Source organism: Periplaneta americana, chromosome 7, assembly GCF_040183065.1.
Source record: "Periplaneta americana isolate PAMFEO1 chromosome 7, P.americana_PAMFEO1_priV1, whole genome shotgun sequence".
Taxonomy (NCBI): domain Eukaryota; kingdom Metazoa; phylum Arthropoda; class Insecta; order Blattodea; family Blattidae; genus Periplaneta; species Periplaneta americana.
In genome coordinates, this window is record NC_091123.1 from 126,840,152 (window position 1) to 126,854,388 (window position 14,237).

A 14,237-nucleotide genomic window follows, 5' to 3' on the forward strand; every position below is an offset into this window, starting at 1 on the left:
ATGAGAGACATTCTTTATATTTCTTGGTGATATTTGTGATCAGAATGACTGGTGATGGTGAAGGACGTGCACCAGTTGATGATTCATCTGGTGATAACAAGGAGCCCAAAGAAGAGAAACCAATAGTTGCTGACACCAGAGACAATACATCACCACCTGTATTGGATATTGCCACGGCAGTAACACACAGAGAAGAGAAGAAGGAACTTCAGACTACAATTAAAACTTTAATGCCAGTAATTCGGTCTCCTTCACATGTCCAAGAAGCAGCCACTACTGAGCGGTTAGATCTCTTTCTCTCAATGTTTGTTGTACAGAGAATATACAAAGACAATTGCAAGAGTACAACTCAAAATTAAATAGTTTAGAACTTCATTTTTTCTCTGACCTCCCAGTATCCGTTCACAAGACTGTTAGCTGAGAGTGATAGCAAATTTTGATATGATCAGCATCCATGATGTCCAAGGTATTGCAGAGGATACAATAAGGGCTTGGTAGGATACCTAGGCAATGAAGCAATAAGGAATAAAGTAACAGCTGTTCTTCTGGGCTATTCTGGGAGTGTGGTTAATAAAGCTTCTTTCCGAAGTTTATCTTTTATCTGACCAAAAATAAATAAGTAAATATGAAATATTAATTTACTAATGTTGTTATTATTAATATGATAGATTAATAATTTTATAATTTCTCAAATTGCAATATTGGGGTATTCAGTGTTCTGGTTACAGTAGTATAGCATTTGTTAGAAACAATTTTCTGGTTGATTGATTCTGCAAAAAGTACCTAAACTCAGTTGTGTTCGGAAACATTTAATAAGAATAATACTAGCCCCACATTTGAACCTCTGTGGTAGCTGAATGGTCGGACCTTCAGACTGTCACACAGGCGGCCCTGGTTCGATTCCCGGTCAGGTCAGGAATTTTTTTCTTGAAAAAAATCCGTAGTGACACTTGTGATGGACAGGGTCACAGTTGGGGTTTTTCCTGGGGTTCTCCCATTTTTCCCAAATTAAGCATTTACATCATTCTGTTACCATTTCTCCATTTCGTTATCATTCCATAGCATTCCCCAAATGCCAGCTGACAACGCATGGAGGTGCTGGCCTAGGGACGAATGGGGTTGCCTGCTCGAAACCTGGACATACAGAGAACCTTAGTGTGGTCAGCTGTTGTGGGTTTGGGAATGCGTCACCAGAGGATCAGTGCAATAGATCTTAACAGGTTGCAGTGCTGGGCCATAGTGCCTGCCTCCATTAAATTTAATTCAGTTCAAAGCCTCGCATTTGGGAGCCCGGCACCAGCCAATCTTGACTAGGATTTTTGGTGGTTTCTCTAGAATTGCTAAGGCAATTGCTAGGTTATTACAGCTCATGCATTTTGTCAAGACATTCCCTCAGTCTTCCTACAGAGCTGCGCACGAGATCAGATGAGTCTACTTACGAATTGTAGGGGAAAGGGTTAGTTTTTTCCTTGAACTCGGTAGACACATGCCCGACCTTCCCTTCTACTCCTACCCCCTCCACGTAAACGTTGGTCCCATACTGCACATCGTGAGTATCTTGACAAAATGCATGAGCTGTAATTTCCTTACTATGAACACTAAAAGTTCATTTACAGTTTCAGAAATAATAAAACCGAACTGAATAAAAGCAACTACGCATATAGCTCTATCAGCACACTTTGTAAGCAGGTGTTACAGGACAGTGACTACACAACTGTCCTTGACAAAGTGAACTGAATACTACTTCAAGGTTTCACTTGTTACTATATGACCTTGGATGGTAAAATGACAATAAATAAATAGATTTAAAAAATAATAATATTATAGCTGCAAACCTATATCATAAAATCTGAGACACTATTTGTTTCTTCCTACAGAGTGAAGAATAAATTCCAAGCAGTTGAAGAAGGTGAAGAATACGTTGAGGTTATTGATGTGGGTCCAAGACAGGCACCTCCTTCTCGTCCTCCAGTCCTTCTACCTGAGGTTCCATTACCAATTCCCAATGCACAAGGCAGTACCAGTCTGACAAAATCACTTCGCACTGTTCGTAGACGTCGCTTGTCAGACTTCCATTTTGAGCCTCTTCATCGGAGACGCAAAATAGGTGAGAGATTAATGTCAGATATGTAAACTGCATTGTCACCTGTCTTAACTTTAGGTGCCTCGAAATATTGTATTTTTTTTTCTTTTATTGTGTTACTTATTGCTTTTAATTCAATTACAGTCCACCAGTATGAAATAACAGCATGCCTGATCGTGAAATGAGTGGGTTTATTGGGTTATTTTACGATGCTGTATCAACATCTAGGTTATTTAGCATCTGAATGATATGAAGGTGATAATGCCAGTGAAATGAGTCCGGGGTCCAGCACCGAAAGTTACCCAGCATTTGCTTGTATTGGGTTGAGGGAAAACCCCAGAAAAAACCTCAACCAGGTAACTTGCCCCGACCAGGATTCGAACCCCGGCAACCTGGTTTCGCAGCCAGACGCGCTGACCATTACTCCACACTGTGAAATGAGTGGGCCAGGGTTCAAGTCCTGATTGAGACGAGTTACCTGGTTGATGTTTTTTCTGGGGTTTTCCCTCAACCCATTCAGAGCAAATGCTGGATAACTTTTGGCACTGGACCTTGGACTCATTTCTCTGGCATTATTACCATCATCTCATTCAGATGCTAGATAACCATGACAGTTGATAAAGCGTCGTAAAATAACCAGTTAAAAAATTCATGACAACTTTGTTCAGATTTTATTGATACATATTTTTTGTAGTACAGTGAAACCTGTTCAAATCGAAACCTGAATAATCCGGAATCCTGTCTATTTCGGAACAATTTATTGGTCCCAGCAAAATTCATATGTATTATGTGTAATTTTTCCTGAATAAAACGGAAACTGTCTGCTACTGTTCAAAACGGAAATAATATTTTGGACACACTACTTTAATGTGAACTATATTTTGAAACAGTATGTGCTTTCAAGGAATGTACGAAATACTAGTAGGTCACAAAAATAAAAACAAGTTTTCTTTGTAAAATTTTTGAGGGTGCGAGGGTGTGTTGGCCTGATGGTCATAAATTTTATTACCCTATTGACTAGGCAGACGAGTCCCTTCAAAGATGTTCAATGCTTCACTCCTGTATACTGTCGTAGCTGGATAGAACGCAAGAGTATTAGTGATTTCGTGATAAAAAAAAAGTTGCGTAAAAATGTTGCACTATCATTAATTGATGAAGTAAAAGTTATCGAGGAAAATGAGAAACGAAGAGTATGGAAAATGATGTTGAAATTTATGAATGGAAAACTCTGGTGTAACTTAACACTTTCAAAAATAAAGGCCGTATCATGAGTGAGTGGCTTGCGGTCAATAATGGTGACATAAAAAGAAAGAGAAAACAACTGGTTACATAGAAATAAATGAACTGTTGTGGGAGTTGATTGTTCTTGCCCTTTCAAAGATCATGCAAATTTCTGGACTTATTCTACAAAGAAAACCCTTGAACTGACAAAGAAATTAGATAATCCAGAATTCAAGGCTTCTAGTCTCCTAGTCCAATTAAATAATGTGCTGTAATATACAGTACAGTATTATATATAGTGTTAGATATTAAATTTAGTGTAATTAATAAACTTTACAGTGTTTAATGAGTGAGTTACGATACAATTTATACACGAAATGAGATTTTCATCAAGATCATTCACCAATTAAATAAGTGACAGGAAGCTGATTTAATGTCAGTAGTGTTAAAGGGAATATTTTGTAATTCCTACAATTTGCGGCATGCCATTTTGTTTTTCATTTATGCAAATGATAAAATATTCCATTTTAACTTCACACCTGAATAACACGGAAACCTGTCCACAACGGAAAAAAAATTAGGACCATGTCATTTCCGTCTTGAACAGGTTTCACTGTATTTGAAAATTTCGTTTCATGAACAGATTTATGTGTGAGCGGATGAAATGCAATAGTTGTTGGATGGTTTTTCAAAATTGATTATTGTTTGTGAGTTGACATGTAATGAATATTGAATATATTGACTAGTTCATTATTGTAAAGTAACATTTCACTTAAACGTCTAAGAAGAAAAATGCTTAAAAATTGGGGTGCGTAAATTATGTGGCAGCAAATATTACGCAACTAAATACTATATAGTTATTGCTGTAATGTGCTCATTGTATCTTATTTGGAATTACCTTTCAGTCTATCCTATGTAAAAATCTGGACAGCTATTACATTTTAATTTGTAAACCTCAGTTGAATTGTATTTGTTTGTTTGTTTGATGTGATTATTTAGATATTTCTGTATTGTGTTATTTGTTTTATATGCTATCTTGTATTTTAATTTTCTGAATGGAGCTGCAATTTTGTATGTATTGGTATTGTGATACATTAATGTTATGTATTTATTCTGGTGTGTTATTTGTGTTGGTTTGTTATGTTTTAGTTTTGCCTTTTGTTTTTATTAGCATGTCTTATTATGTTAGAATTGTATCTGTTGTCTTGTGCTATATATTTTATTGTATTTAGTTCTTCAATGTAGTTGTCATTGTTCATTGGTGTATTAATTAATCTGTGTGTCAATGTATGGACAGCTGCATGTTTATGTTGTATGAGATGATTTGTTGAATTGTGTATGTGTGTTGTGGTTGTAGTGGCTTTCCTGTATATCTTAAATTCGTGTTTGTTTGTAGGATATTGTAGCTCCTTAGAGCCAAAGCTGGCTGATATATTACATTTCAAACTTCAATTCAGAAAATTTTACAACATTGACTTGTCTTGTTTTTCCTGTGTGATTCTCATTTAATAATATGTGTTTATTTAAAAAAAATCAGTAATTTTGGACTGCTTGCTCATAAAGGATAAACCATGCACTGAAATTGTGATAATTCTTTCATAATTTGTTCAATTGCATCATGATATATTACAAAATGTTTCATTGTTTCTAAAGCAGTAACAACCTAATTAAAGAACACAAGATTGTTGAAGGCAAGCATGGACAGCTTTGAATTTTCTTAAATTTCAAAATGAACCTCATCTTAATGGACATGTGCTGTATTTTTGCGATCTTATAGCATACCTAATTTCGAGCAAAATTGATTTAGAGTGTATAAATGACGTTTTGTAACTCCTGGGATATGAAAAACGTATAACCAAAATTTATTAACATGCAAAGTATAGGAATTTTACTGGGACTTCAGAAAAAAAACATGTAAGTGCTAAACATATAAAAGAAATTTTACTGTATTATCAATTGTCATCTAGTGATATGATAAATTTGAATTACTTCGTGACATTAACCACACAGAAAGCATATGGAAACTGAGAAACAAAATGAAGGCATTAAAAATATTTTTGGATCTTCTTGTCAAGCTAGGTGCAAGGAAATTCCAAGAATTTGAGAACATCTCAGTAGATGACTAACTTTCTCCCTGTCTATAAAACAGACTGTAGTACAGCATTTTTCTTTAGGCTATCCATGTGAAAAAAAGGAAACAGTGAAATCGGTGTAAAATATTCATTTATCGATTTTTTTAATTTAAAAATTTATGTTCGGATCTCGAAAAGAGAAGACAATGTGTTGAGGAATGTTCCTTTAGGGAAACGGTGAAACTTGGAGTGGGACAAGTGACCAACAAGCTTAGAGCTCGCATATTTATTGCTCTCAGCTTCAACTTCCCTTGCAAGGACTCTGTTTTCATGAAACTTTTAAATGTTTTCCTCCTATTTCACAGTCCACATTGACATTGGAATGGATTGTGGTAATGAATTTCTGCATTTGCAAAATCTTTACAGTAATGTAAACATGTTTTCGTCAACAGCTTCTACTTCAAAATTGGAGTTGTCAGAGGAAGTTGATGTTGTGGATGAAGGAGGCTCTATTGATGTTACCACTCCTGTCACTACAACAGCAACTGCAACTGCAGTTGGCAATGGGAAAAGTAATCCCACAACTTACCGCTACAGCAGGAAGAAAACACCAATTGTTCATCTGGAGAAACTGAATGTTGTGACTGACAGTAATGGTAATAAACCATCTTATTTTATTCCATTTCAAGTACTTAGTATTTTACACATTCAACTAACAAATATATATTTCCAACACAAATCGATCTTGTGATTTTAAACTTCAGTAACATTACTATTCTAGCTCACATTACTTAATTTTGTATGCCATACATTTTGTGTCTGCCTGTCTCGTAGCTTGCTCATGAATTTTGATGACCTCTGATCAAGTGATGACGTACCCATTTTAAATTTCGTGTACTTTAATGCCTGGTCCAGTATGTAGATCATAAACTTACAAAAAATAGTAAATGATTGCATTGTCTAGTTTTTTTTTCCCCCCCATCCCTATAAGTGTAATGTTAAAATGATATTTCCAGTGTTCGAGAAATTCAGTCTTTTATGCATGACATGGAATTTCTGTTTGGATTATTCTTCTTATTTTTTAAAGAGAAATGTTACTAGAAGACAGCTTATGTATCGTACATTTAAGTCTTATATGAAATAAAACTGAATAATACTGAATCGAACATTATTTATGTATTTTCTCAGAATATTCTATGTTTTTACTTTATAATTTTTGTTTATTTTTTATTTTTAAAGATGGCTAATTCTTTATTACTTTCCATAGTTTTTATTCTTAAATAATTTTTTTCTGTAATATAGATAACTGAATAATCTTTTTGAACTGTATTACATCATTTTATTTTAAATGTTTTTTTCATTTTTTTATAAGCTGGCATCTCAGATTAATTGGTACAAGAAACACATTTGAAAATTTATTTTTGTTGTGTTTTACAATCCCTCTGCTTGATTTGTGTTGGAAAGTTTAGATAGATGTGTAATTTCCTGTTAATTTAATTTTGCAGCATAATTTACAGTACCTGCTGTATGTATATTCTGTAATGATTTGCAGAAAAGTGGATAAGAATTTGGGGTCAGTGATATTGATGATTCTGTTTTGTTAGAGATAATGATGTAAAATTACGTATAGTAAAGCCAAATGATGCAATACTCAAAGGTTACCGAGTTATTAGTAGCAGAAATTATGGTCTGTTACCTTTTAGTTAACATACTTGTTTTCTTCCTACGTCTGCCATGTCGCAACAGTGCTTACTGTATAGAGATAGAACTGATAATGAAGAGGTCTCGAGGTTGAAATCCTGGGAGGAAAGAAAGAAAGAAAAGATTAGTTTGTCTTTTCTTTCTTTTTCCAGGTCCCATCATTAAGGCATGAATTAAATTAGTACTAGGTTAGGCAAAGCTAACAAAACTATTTTGTTGCCTATTTCATTATGGATATTACATATTTGTCACATAGCTACTATTCTGAAACTTCGAGATTCGATTTTTTTCTCTGTACTAACAAATATTATTAAAAGCCTTATTATTTCAAATTATATATAATACGCTTCTTTTTTTAACATACATTCACATTATAATATATTCTCTTGTTCCTTTGGATAGCTCCTTTGATCTAATAAGTGCTAGCCAGTATTTTGTACGTATTTATTCGCGTAAATTCGGAGGCGAAAAATCGAGGGAGGAGAACTTACTCGAGAATTACAAAATATCGAGAATAATCTGGTCATAAATTGTATCAATTCAAGTACTAATCAGATCAATATTTAATACTAAATAGCCACACATACACACAATTTCAGTAATTATGGGTTATTTTGTGACTTTTCTTTATACTGCTGTATGTCCTTTCTAATGCCTTTTGTCTGACTTCGACTAATCTCAGATCATGGAGTTAATGTGCACATGTAAAATATTCGTACTATAATTAATTACGTAAAGAAAATAAATGTACATGTATTTTAGACTGCATTACTTTCAGCAGACAACAAATCCAAATCATCTTTCTTGTCAGAGCAGTCATAGATATTTTTCGTTATAGAAGGCATGAACAAAGACCTTGGGTTTCCCATGCTTATTTTTCCTATACTTAGAATCTTCACGAAAGATGCTTTTGAAGGGTAAAGGAGTATCTGGTTTTGTTTAAAGTAAAAGTGAGAAATTACACGAAAAGAATAAAAGTCTAAGAAATAAGTCCTAACAATCTTGGGAAATTATTCTAGAGGGGAAAATACCCGAGTAAATATGGTCTAGAGAAAGCAGCAGAGTAGATGACCCGTCAGATCAACCAATTTGTCCTGAAGATGGAACCTGTATGCAGTTTCAAAACATTGAAGATATTAAGTTTGAGTGTATGGCAGAATAGCCATGACTTTGCTTGTGAATTATTTTCGAGATGGCTTTATCATAAAACAAAGATGTACCATCAGCCTCATATAGTTGTGATGTCGTCTTATTAATATTCAGTGAAAATTTGGTGATTTCTATTGAGTGAATAATGTTGAGATAGTATTAGTATCGCTCACAATAAGCTGTTGCTTTACTTTCTGATTTCATAAAAAGGTATAACAATAAATGTAAAATTGGAATAACATGATAAGAAAGTAAGGAAAAAATGAATAAATTAAATGAATCTCGAACTCGGGACCTCTTCAATATCAATCTCATGTCTACACATCAGTGTGCTGGTGTGACCTAATAGAAGTAGAAGATGAGAACATAACAGTGGTTGCAGATCACAAATTTCGATACCAATAACCGGGCAACTTTTTTGTATAATTTAACATTGCTAATTTAATTTACATCATAAACTTTCTTTTTTGGATGGAAGCAGTATCGTTAAGATCGATGGTTCCAAAAATTTATCCTTTCCTTGTTAGATGTATTGTTACAGTGGAATCTTCATATAAGAATTTCCTTGTATTGGTTTTCTTTATTTAATCAGTTACTGTGTCAGCTCAATAAATTCTGAATAGTTTTGTTTTTATAAATTTTTATCGTTGTTATAACCTACACTTCTATAATGTTATAATATAAAATGTAAAATTCTTTATATAGTTGAAACCTTGCTTTTACATTTTTCAGGAGAATGGGAACAATGGTGTAAATTGGAGAAAGTGTTGTATACATATTAGTTGAATAGGGGAAACTGTACTTATGAAGTCGGAGTTTTTAATCATTATCAGTTGCTTATCACTTGGACTCTTACTTTGAGAGAGGAACAGAGGTTAAGAGTGTTTGAGAATAAGGTGCTTAGGAAAATATTTGGGGGTAAGAGGGATGAAGGTACAGGAGAATGGAGAAAGTTACACACTGTAGAACTGCACACATTGTATTCTTCACCTGACATAATTAGGAACATTAAATCCGGATGTTTGAGATGGACAAGGCATGTAGCACGTATGGATGAATGCAGAAATGCATATAGAGTGCTAGTTGGGAGGCTGAAGGGAAAAGACCTTTAGGGAGGCCAAGACGTAGAATGAATGGATGAATGAATGCTAGCCATGAACCCCCTCGATAGGGACGGCTCAAGTGTACTCGCTTGGTGAGCCAGTCCAGGTGAGCTTGTCGTGTATACTACTTTCGTGACATGGTTACTAACCTTGTTAAACTTTAATTAGTCTCTGCACTTTGTTCTTTGTTTATTTTATGCACTGTCCACATAATACTAATATCAGCACTTCGACAAACACTGATTGTTATTTACACTGTTTAACTGACACTTTCTCAACACTGACTTTACTATTTACAAAATTTATCTCACACTTTCACTAATACCGCAGTCTAGTATATACAGTCACAAAGCTCAATACGTAGTAAATATACATCCATAGATATTTGCTAACCACTAGGATCGCTAATATCGCCTCATTACAGACAATGCGAAATAGTACTGGCACAGTCTATTGTTCCTAGCACCCTCACAACTCAAGCTTCGTGACTGTATATACTAGACTGTGCTAATACTGACTTCACTATTTACAGTATCTTAACGTAGATGGGAGGATAATATAAAAATGGATTTGAGGGAGGTGAGATATGATGGTAGAGAAATAGAGGCCAGCACAATATGAAGAAAATTTTGACAAAATTTGTAAATGTGAAATAAATATTTCAAAGATAAAATTTCATCGTTCCTAAACCATTTGGAGTAGGTTTACATAATTATTTACAAAATTTTAGAGATTAATACTCGTAGTTTTGTCTGTATTTAAAATGCTACCAAATAAAATACAATAACTCCTATAATTCAACAGTTATTCAACATCATCCAGATCCTTACTTGAATGCTGGATAACTCAATTTCTACACCAAAGTGCACAAAACAAAAAATAGTTCTTGCATTGGCTGGACTCAACACTGGTTACAGTACAACACAAGTGATTTTTCCATATTTTCTGTCAAAAGATTACACCTTCTCTCAGTTAATATTGTTTTGTACGATGAAAAACCCATTAATTACACTGCAGAATTGTTGCCTGAAACCCTTTAAAATATTAATTTACACATAAATATGTAAGTAGACGTGGCAACACTGAAAAGACTTCACTGGATTCGAAAGAATGGTACAAAGGTGGAATAGGAACTACTTTCTTTGTTAAAGTTTTTCAAATTCATTGAGGCCACAAGTTCAGTGAGTCTAAAGGGGAATAAATATTCATGGAGGGGAATTGTGCAACATATTAAGAAATGTGAAAATTTTTATGAAATATGAACATTTTACCGAAACATTATGGAATATGAACTTTTTTGGTGTTAATCTCATTCTACATATTATGAATTATGAAAATACTTCCCATTCTGCTAGCAGGAATTATTTAGAATATATTGTTGTTGTTGTTTTCTAATGCCAGGCGTTTGACAATAAAGTCATTTGACCTCTTGCACTCCAATATTTTTCAAAGATATTATTATGGCCAGCCACTGAAGCACAGATTTTGAGGTGTTCCGAATCCATTTCTTGGTTTGAGTTGCACAATGGACAGTTAGGGGACTGATATATTCCAATTCTATGCAGGTGTTTGGCCAAACAATCATGGCCTGTTGCCAATCTAAATGCAGCTACAGACGATTTTCGTGGTAAATCGGGAATTAACTGTGGATTTTGATGCAGAGAGTTCCATTTTTTCCCTTGGGATTGTGTTATCAAATTTTGTTTGTTGAAGTCTAAGTATGTAGATTTAATAAATCTTTTTACAGAGGAATACGTAGATTTAGTAACAGGTCTGTAAGTAGCAGTGCTGCCCTTCTTTGCTAAAGCATCCGCATTCTCATTTCCCAGGATTCCACAATGGGATGGTATCCATTGAAATACAATTCTTTTATTGAGTGATATTAATTGAGAGAGCATTTTAGTTATTTCTGCTGTTTGAGATGAAGGTGTGTGTTTAGAGACTATTGATAGAATAGCTGCTTTGGAGTCTGACAATATAACTGCATTCCTGAATTTACTGATGTGGCATAGAAGATTCCTGAGACTTTCACTTATTGCAATGATTTCTCCATCAAAACTTGTTGTTCCATACCCAAGTGATCTATAAAGTGAGAATAGACAGCACGTAACACCTGCACCGGCACCTTGTTCTCTGGAGATCAAGGATCCGTCAGTGTATAAATGAAGCCAGTTTTGTGGGGGGTATCTAATATTAATTGTCTCTAAAGACAATTGTTTTAGTATTTCAGTATTTAGAATATGAAATGCCATATTTTGCCTGTCTCTAGTAATTAACTACACAAAATTTCACTCGAATTATGAAATGAACATTAAATAGACTTAACAATAAATGATATCTATGTAAAATTAAATAAAAACAACTGAAAACTGCAAGAACACACACTTTCACATTCTTATACTACCTGATAATAGAAAAGGTTTTTTTTTCGTGTGATTGACTTCCTGTTACATAATGTTATGATTTGGTTTTCTAGGTTTTCTATTTTATACAATTTGTCGAGCACTGTTTTGTTATTGTCAACAGCAGACAGATAATTGTTTAATATTTTTTCCAGTTTCTCACTATAGTATGAATGTTTGGAACCAAAATTGCTGCTCTGGAAATATTATCTACCTCCTGCCATATTTGTGGCATAATTTTGTTTCACATCATAGTTCAGCATCATATTGAAACAATGGATTGGAGCTTCTAATACTGAGTTCTTGTCAATAAAGCTATCAACTCTCTTCCTCTCCAATATTTCTCACACACAGTGGGTTTAGAGTAAAGGTCTGGATATTGCTGAAGATGATTCTGATCCATATTGCAGAATATTTGAAATGCATCTGATATAAATTTGGATGAAGAATACATTGTGAACATAGAAAAACTGAAAGAATAAAAAAGACCGACTTGAATGGAAGTGAAACTAAAATTTCGGGAATGTGAAAGTGGGGTTTGAATATAATCAAGATTAAAGCTAGTCTATTTAGGCAATAGTACGAAATTATTTAAGACAAATTCTCGCTAACAGTGGAATCTTACATGAAGATTCTGTAGTACATTGACATGACTCGTGATATTGCATGTTACTCTACTTGTTATTCTATATCAGTAAATATTGCAATTTGTCTTCTGTTTATACATTTATATGCTTGGTTTAGTTTTTAAACTCTTAATGTATAAAAAGGCTTGAGCTAGTTGCTTTTGTTTGGTTGATGTAACTGAGCATTTTAATGGGTTTATATTTTTTATTTGCACTTGCTGTTCCTAACACTAGCAATGCTTTGATTATCACTTAACACAATTGAATGTCACTGTGGGATTGTATAGGATTAATTATCTGTGTGAGGAATTTTTTTGTTTGTCCCATGCATTTTAAAAATTAGTTTTATTTTGTTAAATCTAAGTAGTTTTATTTTGTTAAATCTAAGTACATAAATATAACTAACAAAAATTGTATTTTTTTTTTAAATGTAATATTTTCAAAATATAACAAAATGTCGGAACCTGAACAACATCTATTGTTTCTGGATATATTGTTAAATCTATAACTGTAAGCAGTTTTGATACATTTTGGTACATAAGGAAACTGATAATTGCTGGTGGTTGAATACTTCATTCTGCTGTTTTCTGCTGTTAGTTAATCATTATGGGGATGGTTCACCTATTCTTATGGAAATTCTTTATTTCCCTTCATTGGTGTTGAGTAGTAGGAGGAAAGTTTGTTCTCTAGTAAAACATAAAGTAACCTCTAATGTGTAAACAGTTACTAAATAGAACAGTTGGTCATCAACTCAACTGGCAGTTTTTGTGTTCAGAATATGTGCTAGCTGAATTAGCTTTAATAGTTTAACAATTATTTTTAACTTACTACTTTTTTGGTGAAGTTCTGTCTATACAGGATGTAACTAAAATGTATGTCAAAATTTTAGGGGCATATTGCTCTTATATAGAGGATGAAAAAATATTATATGACCATTGGCCCAGAAACGCTTTATTTACTTGTTACAGTCGTTTTTCTACAACCCTGTTTACATTGTATGATGCTGTACATTTTGAATTAAAAATAGCATCCACCTGGAAATCTGTCTTACAGGAAGAGCTCAAATTGGCCGCGTTAACATGGATGCATACAGCAACCTGCCATTGCATTGAATCCTGAATGCACTGATGTATCTCTGGAGAATGTCGTAATGTCTCATAACCTTCCAAAATACGGCCTCAGAAGATTCTCTTCATCTTGCACCGGGGTTCCACATAGAAGAGCTCTTTTAAATGACCCTAAAATAAAAGTCTAGTGGTTTTAGGTCTGGAGAGCACGGAGGAATTGACCCACCTCACCTATCCCTCTGTCACGGATCCTTTGAATGGTTTGTGAAATAATGTGTTAACCTTGGGTTCAGCACAACTGTGTTACTACATGATCACTATGCCATACCACACAAAAACATATCTGGTGCATCAATACACGCAAAGATAATGCATGTATTCGTGCTAACGAGGGCCATTTTGAGCACTTCTTGTAAGACATGTTGTATGCTATTTTTATTTCATAATGTGTGTGTATCCAATGCCCACCCACTTCACTTGCTTGATCCGGATTCTGCATGCTGCGGATAGATGGCAGAACTATGACCCATTTTCTAGTTGTACACCACTTCAGTGGGTCACACTATACATGATGTGTATCTGTGTGAAGAGTTATGTCGTGTACTAGGGTGAGTGTATACGTGTAGTGTCTGGAATGAGTGATAATGATGAAGATCAGGAAGGGAGAAGGGAAACCCGGTACCGGCATGTAGCCTACTCCTGTCGAATAGCTCCAAGGGGGCCGCCAGGCTTAACGTCCCCATCCGACGGACGAATCACTAACAACAGTGACATATGTCTTCTCTTCATATGCACTGCGGAGAGATTTGGGAT

At 34.3% G+C, this 14,237-nt stretch overlaps 1 protein-coding gene across 8 annotated transcripts in view; it reads left to right on the forward strand.

Annotated features, from left to right (window-relative positions):
- Positions 1 to 14,237, forward strand: part of LOC138703439 (PHD finger protein 20-like protein 1) — a 142,739-nt gene that overhangs the window by 102,998 nt on the left and 25,504 nt on the right. For all 8 annotated transcript variants that reach the window (XM_069831298.1, XM_069831303.1, XM_069831301.1 and 5 more), the window contains 3 exons: positions 44 to 283; positions 1,878 to 2,107; positions 5,829 to 6,032. In XM_069831298.1, coding sequence (XP_069687399.1) covers positions 44 to 283; positions 1,878 to 2,107; positions 5,829 to 6,032 — 674 coding nt within the window. The remainder of the gene's footprint in view (positions 1 to 43; positions 284 to 1,877; positions 2,108 to 5,828; positions 6,033 to 14,237) is intronic.